This window comes from Marmota monax, unplaced genomic scaffold (genome assembly GCF_021218885.2).
Source record: "Marmota monax isolate L192 unplaced genomic scaffold, Marmota_monax_Labrador192_F-V1.1 WCK01_AAM20220418_F8-fsc00061, whole genome shotgun sequence".
In the NCBI taxonomy this organism is placed as follows: Eukaryota; Metazoa; Chordata; class Mammalia; order Rodentia; family Sciuridae; genus Marmota; species Marmota monax.
In genome coordinates, this window is record NW_026695230.1 from 13,784,536 (window position 1) to 13,812,243 (window position 27,708).

General features: G+C 48.3%; 1 protein-coding gene across 9 annotated transcripts in view; it reads right to left on the minus strand.

Annotated features, from left to right (window-relative positions):
- Mical2 (microtubule associated monooxygenase, calponin and LIM domain containing 2) overlaps positions 1–27,708 on the minus strand; it is a 218,593-nt gene that overhangs the window by 160,515 nt on the left and 30,370 nt on the right. For all 9 annotated transcript variants that reach the window (XR_006850350.2, XM_046437987.2, XM_046437983.2 and 6 more), the window contains exon 3: positions 13,859–14,198. Coding sequence is in view for 8 of the 9 variants with exons in the window: in XM_046437987.2 (XP_046293943.1) it covers positions 13,859–14,122 (264 nt within the window). In the remaining variant the exon portion in view is untranslated. The remainder of the gene's footprint in view (positions 1–13,858; positions 14,199–27,708) is intronic.

Here is a 27,708-nt window from a genome sequence, read left to right on the forward strand (position 1 = left end):
GAAGCCAAGGGAGTCACAGACAAACCCCTGGAGGATGCAAAGGCTGTACTGTGACCAGGGAGAAAGCACGAAGACTTAAAAACTGGCCTAAAAAAGCAGCATCACACCTTTACCTAACACCGTGTACAAAAATTTACTCTCGATGGACCAAAGAACTAAATGCAAGAGCTGAAACTCAAGACATCTAGAAGAAAACACAGAATAAAAGCCCCACGATATTGAATTTGATCATGTTTTCTTGGACATGACTCCAAAGATCTAGGCAACAAAAGACAAAACGGACAATCAGACCACAGTGATATTTGAAACTTTTGTGCAGTCAGGCACACCATCCACCTGGCAAAAATGGAAACCCACAGAAGGAGAGAAAATATCTACAAATTACATATCTGAGGTTAGGAGGTGACTCTACAGAGCATTCTTCAAAGTCAACAACGACAACAACAAACACAAACAGATTCAAAAATAGGTAAGAGACTTGAATAGACGTTTCTCCATAGAAGACACCTGAATGGACGGCAAGCACATGAGAAGATACTCAGTGTCACCGATGATCAGGGAAATGCAGACCCAAACCGCAATCAGATGTGACCTCGCATCCATTAGGATGGCGAATACCAAACCAAAACAATAAATAAGTATCATTGAGGATGTGAAGAAATTTGAACACTTGAGCCCTCTTGGTGGGAATGTAAAGTGATATAGCCACCGTGAAAAACATTATGACAGTTCCCCCAAGTTTTTAAAATAAAATTATACATGACCCAGAAATTCCATTCCTGGATATGTACCTAAATAATCAAAATCAGGGTCTTGAAAAGATGTGAACACTGCCATATTCCTAGCCATCATTCACAAGAGCCAAATGTAGGAAGTAATCTTTGTCTATTGAAGGGTCAATGGATTAACAAAATGTGGTATGTCCATACAATGGAACATTATTTAGCCCTAAAAAGGAAGGAAATTCTGACACATGCTACAACCTAGCTGAACCTTGAGGATATTATTTGTGAAATAAGGCAGTCACAGAAAAGGACAAATGTCATATGATTCCACTCGTGTGAGGTGCTTACAGTAATCAAATTCATAGAGACAGAAAGTAGGCTGGGGGTTGCCAGGGGCTGGGGAGGAGGAATGGAGAGCTAGTGTTTAACAGGCACAGGGTTCCAGTTTTATAAGATGAAGAAGTTCTGGAGACAGCAGTGATGATGGCAGCACAAAAATATGAATGTACTCATGACACTTTCGAGTCACCAAAGCCAATAGGATAGTTTCAAGAAGAATGAGACTAACAAAAAGATTTGGGCACTTCAAATGCTTTGTGTACCTTTTCTCATATAAGATCTCTACTCTAGCTCCATGAGACAGTAACTACTACTGCTATCTCCATTTCATCAATAAAGAAACAGAGGGTCTAACTAGCACAGAGTCGAAAAGCCACGGAGCTGGCATTCAGTGAGAAATCTTATAATAAAACCTCAACTCCTGACAGAGGACTAAACAAAAGACTTTTAATGAATTGGCTCCTGCCTACCCCTCCCCACTTCACCTTGCACCCTCTCTCCTTTGCTCACCCCACTCCAGCCCCTCTTGGCTACCTTGATGCTTCCTACAACTGATCAGGAACTTTCCTGCCTCAGGGCCTTTGCACTTACTGTTCTCTCTGAACACCCAGCCCATTGCCTGGATGCTGCTGCTTCTCATCTCCCAGAAAGGACTTCCCTGACAGCTCATCCAGAATCTACTGGGAAGGACCCCACTCAGGTCCTAGGGACACAGTGATAAAATTGTCTTTTGCATCTCTGTTCTCTCCAGACTAAAAGGAAAGCTTCACGGGTACAAGGGCCCTCTCCACTGTCCCCTCCTCATCTCTGGTGCCTAATAGGGAGAACCGGCCCTTAGCAGTCAATACCTGGGAGTGAGCCTGTTCTTGGAGTGTGGTTAGTGCTGCTGTTTCCTCAGGACCTTAAATCAGAGTGTCCAGACCTGTCCCGACCTGGCAGCGAGGCCGGTTTCTTCCTGTCCCCAATCTGCTGGCACGTGGTGACTGAGCACCTCTGACAGTCCTCGGACCCAGAGAGGGCGCAGGACACAGTGCATTCTTTAGGCCTGAGATGGCCGCTACTCGCAGACAGGAGGGACCCTCGTCTACCTTCATCTCTCATCCCTGGCATCTCACAGTCAGAGCAAAACCTCCCCTGGCTTTGCCTCTCGTGCAGAGTAAAAGCCAAGCCCTTCCAGGGGTTTCAGACTGACACCCTCTGTCACCTATTCTCTCTGGGACCTCTCTGGCCTGGTTCCTCCAGCCACTGGTATCCTCACATGCAGAGGCCCTGCTTACTGGCATCTCTGCACCTGCTGCTGTCCCTCTGCCTAGAATCTCCCCTCCGAGAGCCACTTGCTCTTGACCGTGCTGCCCTCAGGACCTCCTAGACAGCTCCCCAGGACGCCCCGTGGAGAGCAGCAAGCCACACCTTCAGGGTGCCCACGCCTACAGGGTGCCCACGCCTGCCTCCCACTTTGCATACCCCCAGCACCGACCACAGCTGGCCACGCACACGCAGGTGCCCGTCAGTGTCTGCCTCTCACTGACAAGCACACAGACCCCAAGAGGACAGCGATTTTGTATATCCTCCTATCCCCAGTGCCTGGCATGCAGCAAAACCCCAAAATAATTTTTAGTGAATTAAAAACTATAACAAATTAATTCGGGGATGACAATTTTAAAAATAAGAGTTAAAGCCCGGGGTGTAGCTCAGTGGTAGAACACTTGCTTAGCACGCACGAGGCCACGGGTTCCATCTCCAGCACCACAAATGAGTACATAGTGTAAAAAGAAGAAATAACAGTAAATGTCAACAATGGGTGTTTCCTCAGAAAGTAAAAAATGGAATTACCAGAGGACGCAGTGATGCCACTCTAAGGTATATAAGCCAAAGAACTGGAAAAGAGAGTTCACACTGACACCTGTATCCCAGAGATCATGGCTGCATTATAGTCTGACAGTGGAAAAGCCAACTGCCCATCAGTGAATGGATAAACATGTGATGTTACATGCAAGAGAATATTATTTGGCCCTAAATAAGGAGACTCTGATATACACTAGGACATGGATGAACCTTAAAGACATCATGCTAAGTGAACTATGCAGTCGCAAGAGGATGCGCACTGGGAGTCCACTTGTGGGAAGTGCTGAGAGGTGTCGACCTTATTGTCAATCACAGGAAAATGGTGACAGTCAGGGGCGGGGCCTGGGGACAAGTGGGAGTTGTTTGATGATACAGAGTTTCATTTTGGCAAGATGAACAAGGTGCCAAGGATGTATGACCATAACAGTGACACAACGACGTGGATGCACTGGAGGACACCAAACCACACACTTAAGGATAAATTTCATGTCACATACATATATTATTATTATAATTTAAAGATCCCTCCTACTCAACTCGATTTCTGAAAGACTTTCAAATTGGAATAAGCTGAATATGGAAATCTACTTGTCAACAGTAACTTTTATGAGATCTAAATACAAACTAAGTATTTCTGATTAAAATTTAGCATCTGAACTGAGAAGCCCTGCAAGAGGAAAACGCACATCAGATTTTGAAGACTTTGTACCAAAAATCTAAAATAGATCATAAATAACTTTATAGTTATCACATGCTCAAATGATATTTTGTATATGTTGGGTTAAATGAAATATCTTATTAAATTTGAAAAAAAAAAAAAACAGAGTGAAGTTCTGACCCACAGTGTCCCAGAGACAAACCTTGGAGACCTTGTGCTAATTGAAATAAGTCAAACACGAAAAGACAAATATACGGTTCCACTTGTGCGGAACATCCAGAATAGGCAACTGATAGAGACAGAAAGGGCTGAGGGTGAGTTTCTATTTGGAGGAGTGGAAAATGTTAGAAATAGATAGTGGTGCTGATTGAATAATACCATGCGTGCTATTAATGTTACTGACGGCACATTTTAAGTTATATGTATTTTACCACAATTTTTAAAAATACTCTTGGGATGCAGAAAAAAAATAGTAAACACTAAAAGATCTTTTTTTAAAAGTTAACAAAGAGCTGATTGATAGGCCCTGGGTGGGTAGAAGGACAAGGACCCCTCCCCTGGGTTCGTTCTGAATATCTGGACCTGAAGGAGGTGTCCCAGGTGTGTTTCTCAGATCTAGATCACTCTTCCTTAGAGAAAAAGAGTCCTGAGAATAGAATCTTCCATGCAGAATTCTCTGGACAGGTCTTTGGTGATAGCTCGCTACCCTGTATTTACATGTCATAGGACTATGGAGAAGGGCAGGGGTTACGCCAGGTTACCTGAAACACGGTACCTGCTGTTGAGGACTCTGAGCAGGCTTGTAACATCACCTTATATATAATACATGAAAGATCACACACACACACACACACACACACACACACTACTGTGTTGCAAGCTATGTTCAGTAGGTGGGGTGTATTAAGTACATTTTCTAGGATAATTTCACATGTTAACTCTTCACAGGTTGAGCGGCCTCTGTACTATGATATTTACCTTACTTCCCTATGTACCTACTTCTAGAACTACATACATGTTACGGATGTTTGATTGGTATATGTTAACACATTATACAGAAAGCTGAGCTCACAGCTGGCCATCCTACATGAACTGAGAATCACAGGGCCTCCCACCCATATCTTTTACAAGACTCGTTTGCTAAAAGATCAAGTATGAAAGACCCAAGTGCTCAAACCTGCAGGCATCTGGTCCTCAACCTTCAATTTCTTCCTCAACCCTCATTCTGCTTCCTCCCAGTTCCTTTCACAGATGTTGACTGCTAATGAACACCTTGCACGCTAAACACCTTCTAAGCTTCTGCTTTTGAAGAACTCAGCCTGTGACAAATACCTATTAGGTGTCAGACATTATCCTAGGTGTCGATGAATCAGCAAAGAACGTATTATCATGGAGCTTATATTTGAATGGAATTTCTGGAAACACTTTTGCCTACATGATAAGACGTATGTAGCTAGAGCAGTCCCTTCTATCTTATTCCTATCTCAAAAACAAATGTGATGACTGGTGCTGCAGCAGTTACCTTGTAACCATAAAGTGACAAGCATGAGAGGAAAAGCTATGCTGTCCAATTCAATAGTAACTAGCCACATAGAGCTATTGATCACTTGAATTCTGGCTAGTCTATATTGAGATGAGCTGTAAATCACACATTATATTTCATGACTTAATATTAAAAATGTGACATACCTCAGTGATTATTTTTTATATTTGCAACATGTTGAACTTATAATATTATGGATATGTTAGGTTAAATAAAATATATGATTAAAACTTATCACATCATTTCTTTTGCATTTTTTTACATGTGACTTCTAGAAAATTTTAGATAGTTTATATGGCTCATATTATATTTCTATTAGACAGCACTGGTCTAGAGAATATAATTGCCAAATCTAGAGCCACCATCTCTCACCTGATTTCTGGTTAAAAAAAAAAAAAGGTCCCTATTTGTTTTCGGTCAAATTTTCAGTTACTTGCAGCCGAATGCAATCCTTGCTGATGCAGCAGAGGGCAACAACTTAACAGCTGGGTCTGGTGGACTGCCCAAGACCAGCCCTGCAGCAGGAAGCTGAACTCATCCAGCTGGGGAGGTGGGCAGATGTGTTCACACCAAGTGGGAGAACTCCCTGCCATAGAATAAGCTGGTCCTCAAGACATTATTTTATTGTGGAAAATCAAAAACAGCAGAGTGAGAGGCCCTAACCGTCAGGGAAGGGAAGCCAAGGTCTGCCTTCTGTGGTGAGCAGAGTGTTAAACTGCCTCATGGTTTCCTTTCGCCCTGCCCAGCGGCACACATTTATTTGGATAATCCCGGCCAGAGATTCCCAGAGGCCTTGTGCAATCCTGGGTGGGCCAGGAACTGCAAGAGGGTTTTTGTTTTTCTCCAAGAAAAAGGAAGCCTGGCTTTCCAGCCTCACAGGCCACTGGCCGACGTCCCAGCCCTCTTGAAAGTTCTACGAGCTGCCAGATGCTAGTCCAGGCCCAGACGAGACTGTGGTCACCATCCCTGCCCCTCAGGGAAGGGTGCTCAGCGAGCAACACTCAGGGCAAATTTGGGCAGATCTTATGCAAGGAATCAAGAACTGGTGGGTGCCATTTCCTGCAAGCCCACTAGCTGGCCTGGGAACAGCAGGGCTCAGCCAGGACAGCTCCAGAAGGAAGCCCTTGACTGACCAAGTTCACTCCTCTTGCACCTCGCCTGCTGGGCCACTCCCTGTGCTAGCATGGGCTAGACATGGTCCCTGTCCTCAGGCAACCCACAGTCGAGGGGAAAGAGACAGTCACAGTCATCATCCATGTGGGCACTGACCAGCTGCTAGCCACAGGGCTAAGGAGCTCGCAGGCCCACTGTGCCCCTAGACCCAGGCTGGAGATGGGACAAAAGAAGGGGGAGGAGGTGACACTCTCTGGAGCTGAGTCACAAAGAGAACAAGTGAGCCAGACCAGTCTCCTGTTCAGAACAAGTCACACACGGGCTCCGTGGCCAGGCCCTAAAAGCTCCCATTAGCTGATGGAATTTTGAAGAAGAATATAATCATATCAGTGTGACACACACACACACACACACACATATATATATATATATATACACACATAAGCACTCTCCTTCACTGATAAAGCCAACTTCTTAATGAAAGCATGCATCTCAAGTCATGTTGTGAAGCATAAAGCACTCTGCAGATCTTGGGTGGTGACAGTAGTCACCCGTTGCTGTCACGGATGTGGCAGCAACCCTTACCGGCCACTGCTGGACTGCTCTTTCCTCAGTGGCCCATTCAAGGCTACCCATACAGGCTCCAGGCCTCAGAGAGGGTCCGTTGACGCCCACTCATGAGGCCAAGGACAACACTGTGACTGATACCCTCCACTCTCTTCCCCACAGATACCAAAACTCACCCGTGCTCAAGTCCCTAATATTAGATGGCACAGTATTAGGGGCAACCTTGTGATTCCTGCCTTTTAAAGGACTCTTGGCACTCCCCTGCCCAATTGGAGAGTGTGTCTACCCAGGGAGAACCCGTCAGTGCCTGGAATTGTTAAAGCTAATACGCACCCATGCCGACTCAGAATTCCTACAAGGTGTCTGAGGAGCTTCCACGCGCAGGTGAAGAGGTGTGGTTAAGGAAACAGATATCAGCCCGTTGAGGATGGTATTATGGGAAACAGTCCAAGCAGTTAAATAAACTGTGACAGAATCACAAAACGGAAAACCATAAAAACCATGAATAAAAGGATAAGAGTGATACACACTGAAACAAGCTCCACGACATATTTTGGAGTGTAAAAAACTAATGTGCAGAACAAGCCTAGATAGGTTTTTCCCACTAAAGCCGGGCCTGGTGGGGGGATCTGTAGTCCCAGCTGCCTAGGAGACTGAGGCAGGAGGCCTGCTTGAGTCCCACAGTTCAAGACCAGCCTGGGCAACATGTGAGTCCCCATCTCAAAGCGGAAAGGGGAGACTTATAAACATACACAAACACACACACCCAGAGACCTGGAGGAAGGCTACAGGAAATGGTGCAGTAGTTGCCACGAGGGGGAGTGGGGAGTGGAGAAAGAGGCTTCTTTTCACTCTATATTTTCTTATTCTACTTGAATTACTTTTAATCCTCATTATGCATTTTGGAGGTTTTGTTTTTGTTTTTGTTTTTTTAAGTAGCGGCTATTGAACTCACTCTGGGACGCTCAACCACTGAGACACATCCCCAGCCCTATTTTGTATTTTATTTAGAGACAGGGTCTCACTGAGTTGCTTAGCGTCTCCTCATTGCTGAGGCTGGCTTTGAACTCATGATCCTCCTGCCTCAGCCTCCTGAGCTGCGGGACTGCAGGCTGTGCCACTGTGCCTGGCTTTATTTTTTATATTGAGACAGGGTCTTGATAAGTTGCTGAGGGTCTCACTAAATTGCTGAGGCTGGCCTTGAACTTGTAATCCTCTTGCCTCAGCCTCCCAAGTATCGCTGGGATTACAGGGGTGTGCCACCACACAAGGTGGCATTTCATTTTTAATTAGTTTTTTTTGTGTACAAGACAAAAAAAGTAGTCCAGTGTGGGGAGTGGTGATGCATACCTACAATCCCAGCAACTCTGGGGAGGCTGAGGTAGGAGGATGGCGAGTTTAAGGCCAGCCTCAGCAATTTAGCAACACTCTCAGCAATTTAGTAAGATTGTGTCTCAAAATTTAAAAAATAAATGTAAAAATTTTTAAAAAAGAGCTAAGGATATAGCTTAGTGATATAGCTAAGGATATAGCTTAAGAGCACTTGCATAGCAATGCCAGGTCCTGGGTTTAGTCTCTAGTAACACACACATACTTGCAGTATTCAAAAATACAGTCATTATTGTAATCCATGGGGATCTATACCCTCCTCTCTCTTCCCTACAGATACCAAAACTCATACATGCTCAAGTCCCTAATATTAGATGGCACAGTGTTTGCATATAACCTAGGCATATTTTCTGTATATTTTAATCACCTTGCAATTACTTATGATACCTTAAAAACTGTAATGCTATGCAAATAGTTGTTATACTATATTATTTATGGAATAAAGACAAGGGGGAAAGTGTGTACAGGTTTAGGAAAGATGAAATTTTTTTCAAGTACTTTTGATCCAGGGTTGGTTGTACCCATGATATAGAACCCATGGCCACAGAGGGCAGGTTGTAGATTCACAAAATGAACCACAGTGGACCTGGATGGGCTACATTCTATGAAGACAGCCAAAAATGAGAGCTTTTCACCAGAGCGCCTGCAGCGTGCCCAGGGCACTCACTTGTGTCAACCCACACACCCCACGGAGCTGCAGAGGCGGAGCAGTTGTGACTCCAGCTCTGTCAGGGGCCAGGCTTGCAAACCTGCCTGATGCAGGGGCGCAGGCCGTCCACCATGAGGTAAGTGGACGAACCCAGAGTCCATCTCCCCTTGTTCCATGAATGCAGAATTCCACACCCCAGAGACCAACCTCTGCTTTATCGGTTGGGACTACAGTGGTCCATATTAGGCAACGTGGTACTTGACCTGCCTCGACCAGCGCAGCCTCAGTGGGTGACTTCAGAGGCCAGGAATGTCAGATAGGCTTATCCAGGCCGACAGAGAGCTGCCGTCTTCTACTCCCAGCTTCACCCCTTCCACCCCAACCCCCTCTCGCCCTACCTCTCTGCCTCCTGCTTTGCTAAAAGGCGACTCAGGAGCTACGGGGCAAGTGGGGCCATGAGAACTGGCCAGAGGCCCAGCTCCACACTCGGCAGGTGCTGCAGAGGCACAGCTGGGCCAGGGTCATGCTCAGGAGTAGAAGGTGTGGACTGACCCCACAAAAGACAGACATGCTCTTCTAGAGAGACAGCACCAGAGTCTTCATTATGTCCAGGAGTCATTTCTGGGGCACTGGTCCCTAAAGATCACCTGTGATCACTGAGCAATACTGTGGGAGGTGGTAGCAAGAGCCCTGGGCTGCACAGGTGGGAGCGTCCACTCCAGGAAGGGCTAGGGCTCCTTGCTGATGGTCTCCAGGTCTTCGCTTTGACTCGGACACCTCTCCCTCCCAGCCTGGCATGCCCCTCACCCATGCATTCTGCTCTCTGGTGCCCTCTCTACACCTGCACCCCTGCTTTCCCATTGACACAAGCAATACCCTCCCTAAACTAGACCTCCTTGCTGGTGTTCCTTCAGCTCTGCAAGGCAAAATCCTACTGGTCTGTCAAGCCCCACATCACTCCTCCTCTTCCAGGAAGCATTCCCAGACTACCCCAGTCACGGTTAGTCACTTGTTTTTCTATACTCCCGCATGCCAGTGTGCACACCTCTTACAGCACGTACATCATTAATAATAATAATGGCCAGATATTTGCTGATCACTTGTTAGGTGGTAGGCAACATCCTGAGCACTTTACATAGATGACCTGATTGAATCCTTACCATAACTATAAAGCAGAAGGACCATTATTGTCTTCAGAGAATGCCACAGAGATATTAAGTAACCTGCCTGAGGCCACAGAGCTGTTAATTGGCTGTTAGATACTTAGGGCCTAACACATGTTAGCTACTTAGTGTTGAATAATTATTCATCTCGGGAATTATTAAATCAGTGAATAAATATGGAAATAAGTGCATTTCTGTTTCCATTACAGAAAGCTCATGTGGGAAGTGCTCCTTATGCGTCTTATAAACCATCCTTCCTGTCTGATCAGGAGCTAGACACACCTGCTGCTGGATGAATGAACAAAAGATCCTAAGAGCAAACCAGGCAAGAAAGTCCAAACCCCAGTGGTGCCGCTCGCTGGCTCCAGCTAAGGAGCGTTAGCTTCCTGGGACCCCCTTTTGTCACCTGTCAAATGCAGAGATTGCACATTCTCCTAAGTTCCTCCTAGCACTAAAGGTTCCTATGAAAAAATGAAGAAACCGAGATTTTTGTGACATGGCGATCCTACACCCCATGATGGATCCCAGGTTCTACTGGGTTGCTTTCTCAGGTAACAGTTCCCCGTTGGAGGTGACAGTTGACTCAAATGTGACTCAAAGGCAGAGCCAATATCTGTTCTAAACGAGTGAATCTGGCTTGATCCTTGGGTCCAACCCATTCTTATCGAGTCACACCCAAAAAACGTAAATGTGGGTTGTGAACAAGACAGTGTCTGTTTATGTGGGAAGACAGAAGCCAGGGAAAGAATTATTAAGCGCCTGCTGAAACTCTCATAAATAAAAACCAATAATGAACAATGATCTCCAGCTGCATTATGCAACTGCCACCTGCATCATTGCTCCAGAGGCCTCCTAAGTCTTTCTCTTGTCTCCTGGCCCCTCCGTCGGAGCCTTCCTGCTCCGAATAGATGTTGGTCCCCAGTCTCCCACCACCACTGTTAGCACAGGCATGTGGGTGTGAATGCCAGGGCCTGATAAATGCTTGTGAACTGCTAAAGCACAGATGCACTCCAGATGGTGGAGAGGTGTCCACATGGGTGTGGAGGTAGGGGTCTGGCTGGATTGCATTTATTTCCACAAGACCTGTGGCTAACCAGATGCTTGGCTTTATGCCCCACACCTGCCACACCTGCAATATCTGGCTTAGCATTTATGATCAGCCACTGTATGCTAATGCCCAACATTTCTTGTCTGGCTAATACTAAGCGTCCACCACTACACCAGAGGAAACCTAAATGTGGTGTATAAACCAGGCAGTGTCTGTTCATGTGAAGAGACACAGGATCCCTCTTCTAGGGTTTTGCCTCACAAAAAGGCAGATAAGCACTGGCCTTGGAGAGCTGAGCATTAATCACCCTCACATGGATCCAATATGGCCGGATTGGACCACGACAGCAGTCACTATAGAGGACGTCTGTGTCTGTTCTTCACTCCCACATTGTTTGGGACCTGTACCCCCACATCCTCAGGGACCTGCTCCTCCCTCACCTTAATCATGATTCATGAAAGTTCTGCCAATCACTGTGGCCAGTTCCCCTGGCTTTCACCATTATAAAACCAGAGGTGGGCCAATCAAAATCCTCCCTGAGATTTTTTCAACTCTGAGCTGGAAGGTAAAGATTCCAGTCTTTTTGGATCATGAACCTACAAAATATATGAAGCAGAAGCTACCAATGAGGAGGAAAATCTGTCTACCAGGGAGGAGGAAAGAAACCAACCCAGAGCACAATGTTGAGACACAGATGGAATGAGGGAGGATGGAAATGACTGTGTCTGGGCCATCCTGTCCCATGAGTTAATGATTTACCGGTGTTGTCTGCTTAGATTGAGCTGGGCTTCTGAAGTGTGCAGCTCAAGTGACCTCACACAGTCACAATCCACCCTCGAGGTGCATTTTCAAATGTATCCCCCACTCTCAGCACCCAGGGTTTTCATGAGACAGACTATCACACATTTGAAATGTCTTTGTTCTTCCTCAAAAGAAAGGCATAAAAATCCCTAGGCAAGAACCACCCTTACTCCACATCACAAACTCAAAGACTTTTTCTTTCCCTTTGTATCTCAGGTGCCAGCCACAAGAAGTGAGGACTCTGCCACTTCAAGCCCTCGAAGCCTATAAAACGGGGGCTGGCCAGACAAACCAGGCAACACCCGGCTGGTGATTTTTGAAGAGGACATCTTCATGGTGGCCAGCCTTCCACTCATCCCCCTGCTGGCTGACGCCCTGGGGGGACCCACCCTCAGATCTCCAAGGCAGTCCCACAAAGTGCTGGGTGTGTGGGGCGATGATATTTCCTAATAAAACAGGATCCTGAAAACCCCCGAGACTGCACCATGCAGCTGGGCCATTCTTTCTATGGGAGATGTTTAATTTATTTACTGGTTTGTTCAATTTTATCTTGGAGGAGGACTATATGCAAAACTTTTTTTTTTTTTAAGAAAGCTACTTTATACAATGACTGAGAAGGGTAACGCTGAATGCTACAAGTCCCCCCACCCCTTTAACCCTGAAGAGCTGCACCTGAATAGGGAACCATGAAGTTACAACTAGAGAGGGGACCCTGGGTGGAAGTTCAGCCAGGACACTGGTCCCACCTCTCCTCCCCTTCTATTTCCCTACCACTGCCATGTCTCTGCCTGAGGCTGGAGCATGGCGGGTACTGCCTGGACGGCTAATGTGCCCTGGGCTGTCTGTTTGGTGCCGCACCCTGATGGAATGCTCTTCCTATGCCCTGGACGGTCAGTGCATCCCAGGCTCAGGGGAGCTTGACAGCTGTCTCCCCAGAGCAATGGAAAGCAGCCGTATCCCACGAGGGACTCAACAGCTCCTCCGTCACCAAAACAAAAACACAACAGTGCTGATTGCCATGGAGAGTTCAATCCCCTTGTCCTGGGATTGGCACTGACTGGAATTCCAAGGGCTCTGACTGAGCTACCTCCTGAGAAGTCTAAATACAGCACATCCAATCTCAACCTAAACACAAGGCTTGGATTCATGCCCAGGGCCGAGAGCCCCCCAGGGCCAGCTGGCAAGTCTTGACTTTGAGCTGCCCGTTGGGTGGTGGGCATTTTGGAGATGCCAGAGATGTGATTTGTGGTCAGCCCTGCTTTCACGGATGCAGCCTAAAGCCAAATGATAAAGGATGCAAATATTTGTGGAGGATTAACTATGAGTGCAATCCTGAGCAGAGACATGCATACTAGAAAAGGAGGTAGAGAACTGAGAGGTGTCCGGAGGGAGGGAAAGAAGAGGGCTGAAAAGGAGGTAGGGACCACAGACCGACTTCTTAGCCAACTCATTAAAAACCAGGGGATCTTTCTAAGGGTTTGCTCCCGGGGGAACACATCTCTTTAATTAAGCCTCTGTGTGGAATTTAGGGCTTAAGCCCTGGAATCAAACAGACCCAAGTTGCCTTCTAGTTGTGTGACCTGTATAATTGGCTTCTCCATTTCCACCTCTCTAAAATGGCCCACAGAACTCCTGCAGGTGTTCAGTGTGATCATGGATATAAAGTGTCTAGCCCGCAGGAGTTGCTGGATCAATAGTGGGTATCAGAGGTAGCTGTGGGTCATGGTAACTGTGGAAGTAGGATAATAGCAAAGATTTGCTTAGCTCCCTCACCTGGCCTTTGGTTTCCTCTCCTTTGGAAAGGAGACCAGAAGGGTGGCTGAGGCCACCAGGATAATGTGGAAACTCCCAGCCAGGACAAGCTAAGCACACAGACAAAGGAAACCTTCAGCCGAGCATGACGATACAACATTCATGCCCACATCTGTTCAGAGCTTCAAAATAGCAGAAGGGCAGCTGCCTCTTAACTCCCAAATGCCAACCCACCTGTCCCAGGTCTCCCTGGCTGTCCCCCTTACCTTGGTGTTCATACACGACTTCCCCCGCTTGTACTCTTTGTGGGAGCCTCGCTTGTCCAATTTGTACCACAGGGCTTTGGCCTTCCAGGTGGTCACCTTGGACTTGAGCTTGGAGTAGAAGTTTCTGTGGTCCAGAGGGTCCAGGTCCAAGTGTTGGGTGAGGATGCTGAAGGCCTGCAGGGTCCCTTTGCATGTGGAAGCCTGGACAAAGTTCTCAAAAACCTGCCCGGCCTGGCTCTGCTTCTCGTCCTCGTTCTCCCCCATGGTTCAGGAGCCACGTGGAGCAGGGTGCGGACAGGACAGAGGGGATCACCATGAAACACCAGGAGAAGCGTCACACCTGCAAAGGTGGGTGGAGACAGAGGTGAGGTGCATGGGCAGTGAGGGGAGAGTGGAGGATGGGCACCAATAGGAAGTGATGAAATTCCTTTAAGATACTAAAACACCCATCTTCATTCATTATACTTAGTGCTAAATCTAGACCATCTCCGGAAAGTGTACATCATACCCCCTAACCCGGCAAGGATGCCTTACTGCCAGTCTTTCTCCCCAGCACCCACTCACTCCTCTCCCTGGCTGAAAAAAAAAAAAAACACACAGGTTGCGCAAAGTTATATATACCCTGACTCATGTCAACGGTACCTGGTCGATCTTGCTACAAGCCAGATGGCTCTGGAAATAGTGACTGGTGAAGGAGAAAGACAGAAAAAATGCACTAGATTTAATACCACTGAAAACCTACTGTTCTTGGTGCAGCGACTTGATTGGCTAAGATGAATGCAGCCTAGCCCCATGACATCAGTGAACGGGAAAAACCCCAGAGCACACACCTCTCCAGGCCTCATGATAGTCCTACCTGAGCTCAGACAGAAAACTTTAAAATCTTTCTTCATTAGTTACCAGAGGGCAGGTGTTTTCCCCCAGACAAGTTACCCATTGCAATTTCTCAAAACTTCCTTCTGTTTCTGGAATCTGCTGGAAGCACACCATCTACCTTAGTCAGAAACACGGGAGACAGAGACACGTGGGCCTCTTCTTTCAAATGAACAAAAGGAGTCTGTGCTCTGTAAGTCCAGGCTGAGCTGGTTGGAACAAGTGCTCAGGCTGATGGAAGGGAAAAATGCAGCGGATGTTCATTCACTTCACAAAAATAGCTCGCCAAGGTTTTGGCATGGATGCTTCTCTCTGCACTACTCCACCCTCAGGCATGCCTTAGGAAAGTCACTGAAGTTTCAAAGGAACAAAAATAAAGTAGAGCTGATTTTCCAAAATACTAGCTATTTTTCTGGAATCCAAAGCTAGTGCTAGGAGGCCAGTGTGGAGAGGCAGGGCCAAGGCTGGACAGTGGTCAACAGGTCCTGCCTTTTGTGGGGTCTGTAAACAAAAGGACTCACGAGAACTGAGCTCTCCAATAGAGATTTTCACCCCCAAGAACATTTCTGTGGGTACATTTGGATCATAGGTTGGCTTATAATTCTAAGAGTGAAGCAAAGTGTTCTCACCTTCCCTGATCTCTGACTCATTCATTCAGCAGCTGCTGGAGGCGCAGCAGGTGTGCGCCGGGCATCATGCTAGGGGATGGGGATGGAGAGATAAGCAATGCAGGCTCGGGCCTGGCCTGGCAAGAAGACAGGACCATACAGTTGATGACAAGACTACAGACAAGTGCTGTGGAATAAGGACAGAGTACTGCGGAGCCGGAGCAGCAGGTGTCTAGCAGAGCTCAAGGAGTCGAAAGGGGCTCAAGAAGCTCCAGTCCTATGAATGGGAGGATTTCACTACAAGACTCGGGAGTGACATTCCAGGCAAAGGAGAGACCCTACAGGGCACGAATCTGGAAAGAGTCGTAAAGTTGCAAAATGACAGTAAGTTCAAGGGTTCAGCAGTTCAGAGAAGGTGAGTGTGAGGGCATGTCCAGGACAGGTCAAGGCAGTGCCCAGGAGCACCAACCCGGCCCTCCCTTCCAGCCTCCCCTGGGATCTTCCAGTGTGCCTGGCCCTGTGCTTGGCTGAAGGCAGACCAGCACACGCTCCTGGCTGGCTGGCACACCTCAACCAGGCTCCAGGCCCCACCTGGGAGCCCTGGCCCATGCCACTCAACAAGTTCCACAGGCTGGAAGGGCTGGCTCTGCGGTGCTCTGCCTGGCCCAGATGAGACCTGGATTCCTTTGCGGATGCTGCCCCAGCTCCTTTAATGTCCACTGAGCTCCCTTGGCACTACTCACATAAACACTGCTACCTTTGGTGTCTTGACTTTCCCCCACGTGCCACACTTGCCACCCAGAAAGCATAAACGGAAGTAGGACTCGTTTGCTTTTCTGGGCATATTCACATTCTCAGGCTCTATCTATCTTTGGAACCACTTCTGTGCCAGCAGGAACAAAGGACGCAGTAGCTGGCTGACAACTTCAAGACCGCCTGCATTCAACTGCTCTCCTGCGGTCCTTTCAAGGATGGCCAGGTGGCTCTGGGGCCTCAGGAGCCTGAGTCCAGAGCTTGGCTTGCCCCTTTGCTGCCCACACAGCCTCACACAAGCCACTGAGACTTTCAGCCTCAGTTTCTTCTTGTACAACAGATGGATGATGATCTCCACCTCGATGGTTGCTGTGAAGAGGGAGAAAGAAATGCAGGTGTCGGCACAGCCTGGCCCTGGGAGAGGCTCAGCAGATGTGCTCATGCCTGCTGCATCCATCACGCAGGCAGATTTGTATCTGGGGGATGCAACAGTTTGAAAAAATAAGTTTTGAAAATCAAAACGCTCCCAGTTGCCAGCTCCTCCTTGTCTAAAAGCATGCGCCATTCGGCGGTATCAAGGCAGATGGGACTCCCAGACAATAATTTACAAACTGGAAGAACTCGTCTCCTCCCTCCAAAGAAAAATGCACGACTTAATCTTAGGGCTCCGGTGGAGAAAGAGCCAAAGGTGGTGCTGAGGGCTCCGGGTGGGCGTGGGAGCTCCGGAACCCGCTCTTATCTGGGGCGAGATAAGGGGAAGTGTATGGAGATGGGCCGACAGCAGGAGATAAACGCAGCTTGGACATGTACCCCACAGCCCGTACCAGGCTCAGACCTGCCTCCCTCGATTTCAAGAGTCAAATCTCAACCTTTAAAATCAGCTTGCCAGTTTAAGGCAGAGACTTTAAAGATGATGCTAACATTCACAATGGGTGACTTTCCCCATGGGAAAACAGAACATTTTGAGTCAGGCAAACCTGGGTAGGAATCTGGTCTCAAGTACATACTAGCTTTGTGACCCTAGGTGAGTTCTCTCGCCTGCCTTAGCCTCAGTTGTCTCATGTGTAAAATGGGAACAATACTATTTGCTTTCTAGGGTGGTAAGGAATAAAGGAGATTAGGTATACGATGTATTTAGCTCCTGGCTGCTATGTGACAACTTAGCACTCATTACTCTTCAAGTGGCCCAAACACCCTCAACCCAAAAGGAAGGGGAAAAGAGAACATGATTTTTGATAACTTAGCTTAGTTACCTGTGTTCAAACTTGCTTCCTCGCCCTGTAGCTCCAGGCAAGTCATTGAACTGAGTTTCAAGTTCCTCATATGTCAAGTGGGGAACCTCACTCAGGGTGGTCTTGGTGAGGAGCTGAAGACACACAGGGTGCAGGGTGGTGCCACTAAGGAACTGGAAAGGGTCGACCTAGCACTCAGGAGGAGCAGGGAATCTGAGCATCAAGTTTTCAGAGAACCAGGGTGTCCTGCCTCTAGTAGGTACCTTTCCCCTGTCCCCCCAGAAGAAGCAGGTCAAGAGTGCATTAGCTCAGAGGACTCTGGGTGGCTAGCTCTGGGTGGACAAGTCTTGTTTATCACCACCCAGCTGCTGCCTTTTCGGAGTTTGACATGTCTTAGAAATAGAAGCAATTATTTCATCCAGAAGGATGAAAGGTTCTGCATTTTCTGGGAAGAAACAAGATGTGATGCTGTAGTTTCCAAGAATAGGTTTGAAGCAGTTTGCGTTTTGCCAACTGGAGTCCCTTAGTTGTGGTTTTTCTGTTCCCCTGCCTCTGTGACATCATGAGTCACAAAGCTATTCCCCACCCCCACCTCCAGCCACTACAAATTAAGATTCATGACCTCAAACTACAGGAGACAGTACTGGTGATGGGCTCAGCCTGCAGCATCTGGAGACAAGTTCAGGGTTTTTGCAGAGTCCCTGAGCCCCTCTCAAAATGAGTGACAGGTCTCCATACCCCAGTTTTGCCTGTGCACTCACATTTAGGATCATACTTTCTGCCCACCCCCCTGCCAAGTCATCTGCCAAACAACAGCAAACAGTGTGGACAAACCTTGGGAAAATTATAGAGTTCTATAAAAACTCAAGGAGGTCTGGAGAGGGACAGACACTAGGCAGAACTTTCCCATGAGGAAAAAGCTCAATCCTCAATCCCTTGAGGTACCCAGACAAGATCTGTTTCAAGGTCAATGCAATCTAAGAGCAAAAACCTCTTGACATTTACACTGCCACGCTGCCCTAATCAAACCTGCCATCTCCCGGGTCTGCCTCACCAAATACACCATGGGAAGGCTCAGCAATGGAGGGGGTGTCCATCCTGCACTTGCAGCAGGTGGGAGCTGGGGACTGAAGATCTGGCTCTGAGCCTACATTAGCCCAACCCCTGAGAGGAGGCAGGAGCCAGTCGGGGACTTGGCGATGGCAAATGTCTCCTGCACACACTGTCACTCTGCAGACCCCTGAGTCTGATTCACAGGTGGGGCCTGAAGACCTCATCTTTCCTTCTGGCTTTCCATCTCTCACTAGGAAGCCAACTTGAACCAACAGGAGCAACTGCAGGGTTGGGAAGAGTCTGAAAGGGCCACCTTGGCCTGCCTGTGGTCTCCTTCCGGCCTTCCCTCCACCACCTCCACAGTGGGGAATGCCACTCCTAGGCCACCTGCTCTGTCGGGAAGACAGTCTTAGGAAGTCTTCTTAGTCATCCTCCAGAGAGAAGAGTTCTGTCTCCAAAGGTCTCTACTTCCTAGTCTCAGGCCTGAGATCTCCCACCAGAAGTTGAAGCCCTTTCCATACAGGCTAAACCCGTGTGTGCTGGAGCCCCTCTAGAAAGGCCAAAAAGAAGGCCAACAAGGTCCCAGACTGTAACAAGGGCCCAGACAACCCCCCTGCCGCCTGTCACCCAGTGCCCATGGCAGGAGCTCTGAAGAGACCACAAGTGCACTGCAAGCCCTGGCCTTCTATGCCTGCTCCCTCTCTATGACCCCAGTTTATTTTGCTCCTGTCCTCCCAGTTCCGGCCTCCCATACTCTTCAACAGTGAGTGAACTCCACTGGCCCGGCTTCAAGGGACCTCACACATCCCCACTTCTCTCCTCCATCCACTCCTTCTTGGAACCATTTACAGTGCCAGGCCCTGGGACAACATGAATCAGTCCCCACCCTCTAGGGTCTCGCTGCCTGGACACACCTAGATGCTGACCAGGCACAGTGCCAGAAGGAGGGAAGGCAGCATCTCAGGGCCACTGCCAGCCAGGCCCCTTTGCCTGCCTTACCCAAAGTAACAAACTTGTGGGCTGGTATGTGCCCTTTCTCTCTCAAAAGTATGGGTCTTAAAAAAAAGTAATCTCAGAACTTGCCCATCTTTCTTTTCTGTAATGTATATACATATATATACATGAATGCATTTTAAAATTTTTCCTCAAGATTTCTACCCATGCGCCACATCTCTGCCCATACTGCTAAGCCTCTCTGTAGGACCTTCTAGGAAAAGAAAGAACTCTGGCCCAGGCATAAGGTGACCTGGGCTTGAGCCCTGGCCTGACCTTCCTACTGCCCTCCTAAGGACACTGGTACGGCTACTGTCAAATAGGAAAAGAAACACATTGACCGTCCCTTTCTGAAGCCACTATGTGAATTGTATAAGTTAAGTTTCATAGCTTCTGGCGGTCTGGGCCTGGAGAGTACAAGTGTCAACTGCAGGTCACTGTCTTAAGTCATGGGGTAACCTAACAATAGAGTATTAGGCTGTCTTTCTCTGAATTTCCCAGATTTCCTACCCAGAGGATGCACAATTTTTACAGCTTGTTGCTTTAGACAGGTTTCATGTCAAGGAGTCTCCTCTCCCTGACGGTCAGTCCTAGTATTAGAAAGTAGGCCTTGTGAGCTGGGGATGTGGCTCAAGTGGTAGTACGCTCGCCTGGCGTGTGCGGGGCGCTGGGTTCGATCCTCAGCACCACATTAAAATAAAATAAAGATGTTGTGTCCACCGAAAACTAAAAAATAAATATTAAAAAATTCTCTCTCTCTCTCTCTCTTTCTCTCAAAAAACAAAAAAAGAAAGTAGGCCTTGTACAGACTTCTCGACTCACTCAGACCTGGCAGGACTGGCCTCCCAGGCCTCCTAGGCCTGCATGGTCTCCAACCCCAACCTTCTTCAGCAAGGAAAGGGGGATCCTGCCTGAAGCCCTGACACTGAGCCAACTAATAAATTGGCTTAAATTCTAACAGGTCACGGGCAAGTTCCCTCCCAGCAGCTCTTCTCTCCAGAGCCTAGGACCCTAAGGTCCAGTGTGGCAGGCTCCCTTCCAAAGAACCATACCCTCCCCATGCCAGTGTAGAATGGGGATGAAAGGACCTCCCACACAAGCCTTAGCTCTGCCTGCAGGACCCCGCCAGAGACCCCCCAAGATGGAAACCTGTTTATCTGGTTGATAAAATAGACCAGTAGACAAAATAACAAAGATTTCACTACCTATGGAAACTTGGCAGACTATTCTATGTGTGCCCTAAGCTGCCTCGAGCATGCATTGGGTGCCCAGGAAAACTGTGAACTCACACTTCTAGTTTCCAGGAAGCCCCAGGGAAGTTCTGGTACCAGCTCCTTAGACTTAGTTTCTGGGGCCCACCAAATATCGCCCCTCCTGGAAGAACACTTCTGACCCTGGCTGCTGATGGTCCCTGTACAGTGCTGCTGGCACATCACAGTCCCTGAATGCAGAAAGCACTCTTTCCTACAGAAAGCAGATTCCCCAAAAGCTCCTTGAAGACAGGTCCAGGTCGGCCCTGGTCTGCTGGACTCACTTGAATGAATGCAAACGACGGTTGTGTAATGGGACAAGCTCCATCCCTCAAAGTCAGGGCTTGGCCTATTTTTTTATTGACTCATGTCAACTTCAAGGACACTACCTATGAATGCTTTTGATACATCAGGAAAATACCACTGTCATGCAGGGAAACATTCCCATTTATAACAACAAGAGCTACCATACTCGCTGCTCTTCCACAGGGCACATGGACCTGAGCACATCTCCATCCCAGAACTCCTAATCCACCTTCCAGCCTCCTCCCCTAACCCTACCTTGCCTCCCACCGCAATCCCTCCCCAGTGTTCCCATAGCACCCTGTACTGACCTCAATCATAGCCATTCTAGCATGAAGCCCTGTCTACAGAGCACGTGCTAAAGGACTAAAGGAACAGATGATCTTGAGAAGATAACTGTGGCCATTCCGTGAGCATCTATGAAGTCTCAGGCAATGTGTTAAAGCTTTGTATGGGAAGAAACAGTTAATCATTATAACAAAGGCATTGTTAGATGTGAGGATCATCCTTATTGCTGAAAAAATTAGAGAAGTCAGCAACTTGATTCAACCACCCACAGCCAGAGTCCAGAGGGACACTCCTAACCACCATTCTTTCCTACACCGCTGCACACGGTGGATAGTGCCAAAGGTATACAAGTACTGCTTTGCACACTGAATCATGGTCTCTGGTCATCAAACTCCAAAATGCCAGAATCTGTAGTCATGAGATAACAAGTAATATGAAATGAGGACAATAACTAATGCACCAATAAACACTCTGCCGAGAAGTGACCGTCTAGTCATGGTGGGAAGCCTGGCAGAGACAGGAATAGCGACCCCAGGCGAGTTGCTCCTTCCTCCTGGGCTCTTCCTTGCAGCAGACCAACTTCTGGGTCACGGAACACAAGCAGGAGGGACTTGTGCCACTTGGAGGACTATCTTGTCAGTAGCTCCCTCGAGGCCCTTTGTGCTCTTCCCCTCCTCCAGAGCACAGTGGCTAGAAATCATGTGACAAAGATGGCAGGGCCACAGGGAGAGAGGAGCCGGGTTCCCTGGATGTCCCCTCAGTGGAGAGGCCTTTATGACCAGAACTCTGGTCTTTACATATGTGAGAAATAAACTTGAAGTCTGTGAAGCTGTGAGAATATGGGGTTTATTTAGGCAGTAAGCATCACCTTAATGAATCCAGTAGGCATTCGTGGTGGGCATGTCAAATTTGGCCTGTGTCACAAGGTATTCCCTCCAACAGGAAGGCTGGTCTCAGAATCAGCCTCTCACTTGAACACCACAGCTGTACCAACTCTGGCGACAACCTGTCCTGTCATCGTATGTCTAGCTTTCCATGAATACCTCAGGATCCTGGAGACGTTCCTGGGCCCCAGGAGTAAGCCTGCCCACCCCTCTATTTAGGCACTCCACGTACACACCTGATCTTGAACAACACATCCTTTCTCTAATTTCCCTGGAGACTGGGACAGACAAGCTAGCTCACTCCCTTGCTCTCCCCTCCGGCCTGAGCATTCTGGAAGGCTCCTGTGGTCCTGTGAGCCATGTGATGCGAGGGAAGGAACGTGGCTCTCTGAGTCACAAGGTCTCCTGAGCAAGTCATGACAGCACAGTGTTCTTGTGGAAATTAAATGGAGGTGCCTCTCACAGCTCCAGGCTCCCAGACGTGCAGGGTTAAGTGTCAGTGGCACAGGGCCCAGGAACAGCTACAGGCATACTTTCCCTCAAATCTCTGCCCAGCACTCCCAAAAAGTCATGCCCCAGGAGACCCTCAGTATTTGAGTGGTGCTACTCTTCCTGATTTGCTGAAATTAGGTGTCAGGAACTTGAATCCTCACAATTAGTCTGACTGTAGAGACGGATGCTGGGGAAGAGGAGGAGAAATCATGGCAAAGTACACTTCACACCATTTCTCACCAATGCCTGTTCATAGTGTGCACAGAACCATGTCAGGAACCTAAGGTGAGCACAGAGCTGACCCCATCCCGAGCCACTGGACACCCAGTGGTGTCTGATGATCTGTCCTCCGAAGGTCCCCCTGGTTTGCAGAACTGTGCCACCAAACTGTATTTTTCACCCCCCAAAAGGATTCATTGTCCAATATGTTCTTTGCTGTTTTCTTACTTGTGAACTAATTCAATATGAAGACACCCCCCAAACTGGGCACAGTTTCAACCACAGTGAGATCTGAATTTGTTTTTCCTGGAGGAGACAAAACCATACATCATACTTTGCTTCCTCCCCTTTGCAGCCCACTCACCCTTTAGTGGCCACAATATGGTTTCTACTCACACGCCCACTGGGCGTCATGCTCCACGTCATCACCTACCCCCATGGTAGGTGCATGCAGTCACCATTCATTTTTTTGTTCTTTTTTTAACTTTAATTTTATTTTTTAGTTGTAGATGGACACAATATCTTTACTTTTATTTTTTATGGGTGCTGAGGATCGAGCCCAGTACTTCGTGCTTGCGAGGAAAGCACTCAGCCGCTGAGCTACAACCCCAGCCCTGCATGTTTGTTCTTTTGGGACTCTCTACCTGCCCTTGAAAGTGAAGATTCTGATCTTCACCCTCCAGGACCTTAGCACCTCCATGGCTCAACCAGTGTCCTGACAACCCTGAACTGTAGCTCCAGTGCCCATCTCTCTGCTGCCTTCCACGCCAGGTGTCACCTGTCACCAGACATTGCCCTGCTTTCCCACAGAGACCTCACGTGTGGTCTATTCAACTTCACCTGCTCCTGTGCCTCCTCCAGCAGCCCAGCGCCCAGGGACAGCTCCATTGCACCAGGAGTTCCTATCTCATCCTTGGAGTCCATGCTGTTGGACCCCCTTCCCTCATCTTGCTGGGCTGGCTGGTCACTAAGTCCTGCCTCCCCAGTAGCCCTGTCTACCGGCCTCCCATGCTTCCTCAGAGGTGCAGGTCTCCCTCTGCTCCCCCTGGACCTCTCAGAGCCTGCTCACCAATGCCTTTCCTGACTCCAGATTCCCCTTCCTCCAACCCCCCAGCCTAGTGCTCAAACTGCAGCCAGAGACGTCTTTGTATCAAAACACACACTTGGACAGGCCAGTTCCTGTTACAACCCTTCGGCAGCACCCAGCAGTCGGCAGGGTGAAGTCTAAACATCTCAGCAGACCAAAACAAAAACTGCCTTCATGGTCCAGCCCCCGCCCACCCCTCCAGCCTGTCCTCCCATCCTCTCCTGGTCCTCAAGACCCACTGAATCATCCCTGGTTCCTTAGTGCACTGTGACCTGGCTTGTGCCGGTCCATGTCTAGAAAGCCCAGCCCAGCTCTGGTCACTGGTGAAACCCCAGTTATCTTTACAGCTGAAACCACCATGGCAGGGATTGTCACAGGTCCCAGTTTGGACTCTGGAGTCACGCAGACTGGCTACAAACCCTGACCTACCACTTACTAGGCGTGTGAGCCCATATGAGTTACCTAACCTCTTTGAACCTCAGTTTTCTCATCCATAAAATGGGGATAATGATAGTCCTGTCCCACTGGGTTACTTGAGGATGAAACACAGGGCCGCCTTGCTAGGCAGGGTTCTCAGTTGAATGGTGCTTCTTTGAAGCCTGACTTGTCCTCCCCAGCCCCTCTTCCCACACTGCATCTCTGGAGGTCTGTGTGGTGATTTCCCATACACCATCACATTGATCTACTTACAGGCCTGTCTGTCTCATCAAACTATGAGCTCTCTGAGGTCAGAGGCTGCACCTGTGCCTCTGGCAATGTTAGATGCTCACTAACAACTGCTTGTGGATAAATCAAATCAAGAGCATCACATGAAATTCAGGACCTATGGTGGCTTGGACTGTCACTGTTCATAAAGTCTCAGGGGTCCCTACACCCCTGAACCAGTTCAGACTCCCCTGCCTGGCTCCCTGGGGCTATCCCCCAAGTATAGTCCCCTCTTCTTAGTTAGGTTCAGTTCCCAAAGGTGCTGGGGCTCTGCCAGTGGCTGCATCTTCTGGGCCACATCAGGTCTCTGCCTTTCTTCTCCCGTCCTGCTAAGATCTCAGCATCCTCTGAAGCCAAGTCAGCCACATACTCACAGAAGACCTGCTAGGAGCTACACCGTCTATTCAGGGAATAAAAGTCCCAAATTCCCTGCAGCGGAGATGGGCACCAAGACTTGCAGACCCAGAGTGGGGAGAAACAGTAACTGAGAGCCCAAGAGTAGCTCCTGGGGAGAAGCTGGCCCACAGCTGGATCTCAAGGGTGAGCTACAGCCTTCAGGTGGGAAAGCTTCCCGCTCCTTACCTGCCACTCTTTCCCCTGCATTCTTCTAAATTCCTGCAGTCATTGCCAAGAGGCCACAAACCTGGCTGCACAGAAGAATCACCAAGAAATATCTGAACATTCATCTTCCTGGGCCCACTCCCAAACAGAACCTCTGGGCCCATCTTACTGGGCCCACTCCCAAACAGAACCTCTGCAGCCTAAAGTCTAAGAGGAAAGCCAGGTAGCCAGGCATTGTGAGGCACACCTATAATCCCAGCCACCTGGGAGGCTGAGGCAGGAGGATCACAAGTTCAGGGCCAACCTGGGCAACTTGGGAAGATCCTGTCTCAAAATAAAAAATTTTAAAAAATGGATGAGGATATAGGTCAAAGGTAGAGCATCCCTGAATTCAATCCCCAGCACCACATGCATGCACACATATGCACGCACACGCGAGTGCGAACACACACACACACACACACACACAGAGTTCTATTGACCAGTCATGTTTGGAAAACAGTAACCACATTCCATCACTTCTGTTCCTTCATCCTCTGACAACCTGCACTATACACAGAGCCTCCCCTGGTAGGCTGTGGGTACCAGGTGAACAACTGAGAACTGTGACCTGTTGGGAGAGACAACCAGTTATAATACAAGGGTCACAAGGGCATCAACTGGGCCATCAGCACTTTATTTAGCCCTGAACCCGTCATGTCTTTTGTGCATTAATCTTGTCTGGTCAACAAATATCTAAACTTCTTAAGGAAAAGTCCCAGGTCTTTAGTTTCCTTTCTAATTCCCAGAGTACTTGCCTCTCAGTTCTTGGTATTCGGTTGGTCCCCAATCAATATTTAAGATTCAAATAATTCAGCTTTGTGTGCCGCATCCTTCTTTGGCTACCGATGGGTTGCCTACTGACTCTTAGTTTTGTAACCCAGGACCAGTACTGTTCCTGCTCCTAGAAGGTGGTTGGTACCTATGTTCATTGAGTGAAAGAATGTTTGCCAAGTATAAAAAAATAATCCATCTCAGGAGGGAGGAAACTGCTTCCACTTTGAAGTTTTTTCAATTTGAATTACAGACCTTTAATCTCAGGATTGATTTCCTAATATGCAATTATATAAGCATTGTCTATGTCACCATGAATGTTATTGACAATATGAATAATACCTTCCTGGGCTCAACAGTGGGCTGGCCTTGATGTAGACACGCCGAGGCCACAGAAGGTAAGTGCTTGACTGTTCCTTCTGTTGGGCTGTCCACCTAGCCCACAGGGCAGCGGCCCATGCCCTCACCCTAGTCTCCACAGAAGGGCCTATAAATGGCATTCAGCCTTTATGAGCAGGTGTGTCCACCTGCAATGGACACATGAGTCCTGCCTGAGTCAGAAAGGACTAATGGGCTATTTAAAACCTACCGACAGGTCGACACACTTGGGAGGCCAGGATCTAGGGTTTAATGTAAGATTCCCCATGTTGTAGAGACGCAGCCTGACAAAGCAAGGACTCATGTCAGGAGGTTCCCAGGAGACGGGTCCAGGAGTGGGACCTTCAGTCAGGTGGGGGCGGGCTGGGCAAGCACAAGTAGCCAGGGGAGTGGACTCCACCCTGCTTCCACCCGGGCCAGCATTCCCAGTAACCTGAAGTTGCTATCGATGCTTGTTTGTTTTAATCCCTAAAAATAAGGTTCATAATCTTGAGGTTGATGTGGATCAAAGGTCAGCTTCCCCCCAGCCCCACCCAGGAGACAGCTTTATCAGACAACTCCCTTTGCTCCCAGGGCCACAGGGGTCTTTTCTGAAGTGCATGCTGGATCCTGCCTGGCACGCAGGCCACTCGGTAGAGACCGTTCACTTCCTCTTCACTTCTGCTGGAAGACAAGACTCGCTCGCTGCTTATCTATTCATTCGTACATTCATTGCACAGACTTGGATGACTCTGTGCCAGGAAATGTGCCTGACACAGCTTAGCGGTTCCCAGATACAACCTCAGGAGAGCAAGAGACCAGAAAGCCACAGAGACAGAGAGCTCTAACTTGCAGACATAGAGTGTCTTCTTCACTTCTCCAGACCAATGGGGGCTCTCTACCTAGGGAAAACATGCAGCTGTCAGGAGGTGTTCCAGAGGTCTGGGCAGAAGTGAGGAACAAAGACACCCACTTCCTGTACAGAGCAATTGAAGTCTCCTGGGAACTGTTTTCCCCAAAGATCAACAAAGACAATTAAGTAAATGCAGAAAGACTCTCTGATCAGATAAGGTAGCAACCATTCTCCCTAAAATACATTCCGCTGCTTAACTGAGTACCGAGGACATTATTGCCTTGACAGGCTTATCTCACCTTCCAGGACTGGTGTGCAAATATCCTGGAATATCTGCCTACTTGATGATGCTAATGAGGCTGGTGGCCAAGAGAAAGATAGACTGTGCAAAAGAGGTAGAGGTCTTAGGAGGCCAACTCTTGGGAAGTACTCTAAGACATGACCCCATGAGCTGGAGAGGCTGAGACAGATGCTCAGGACCCAGCAAGTGCTTTAACCACAGAGTGGGTCCGAATACTTTTCACTA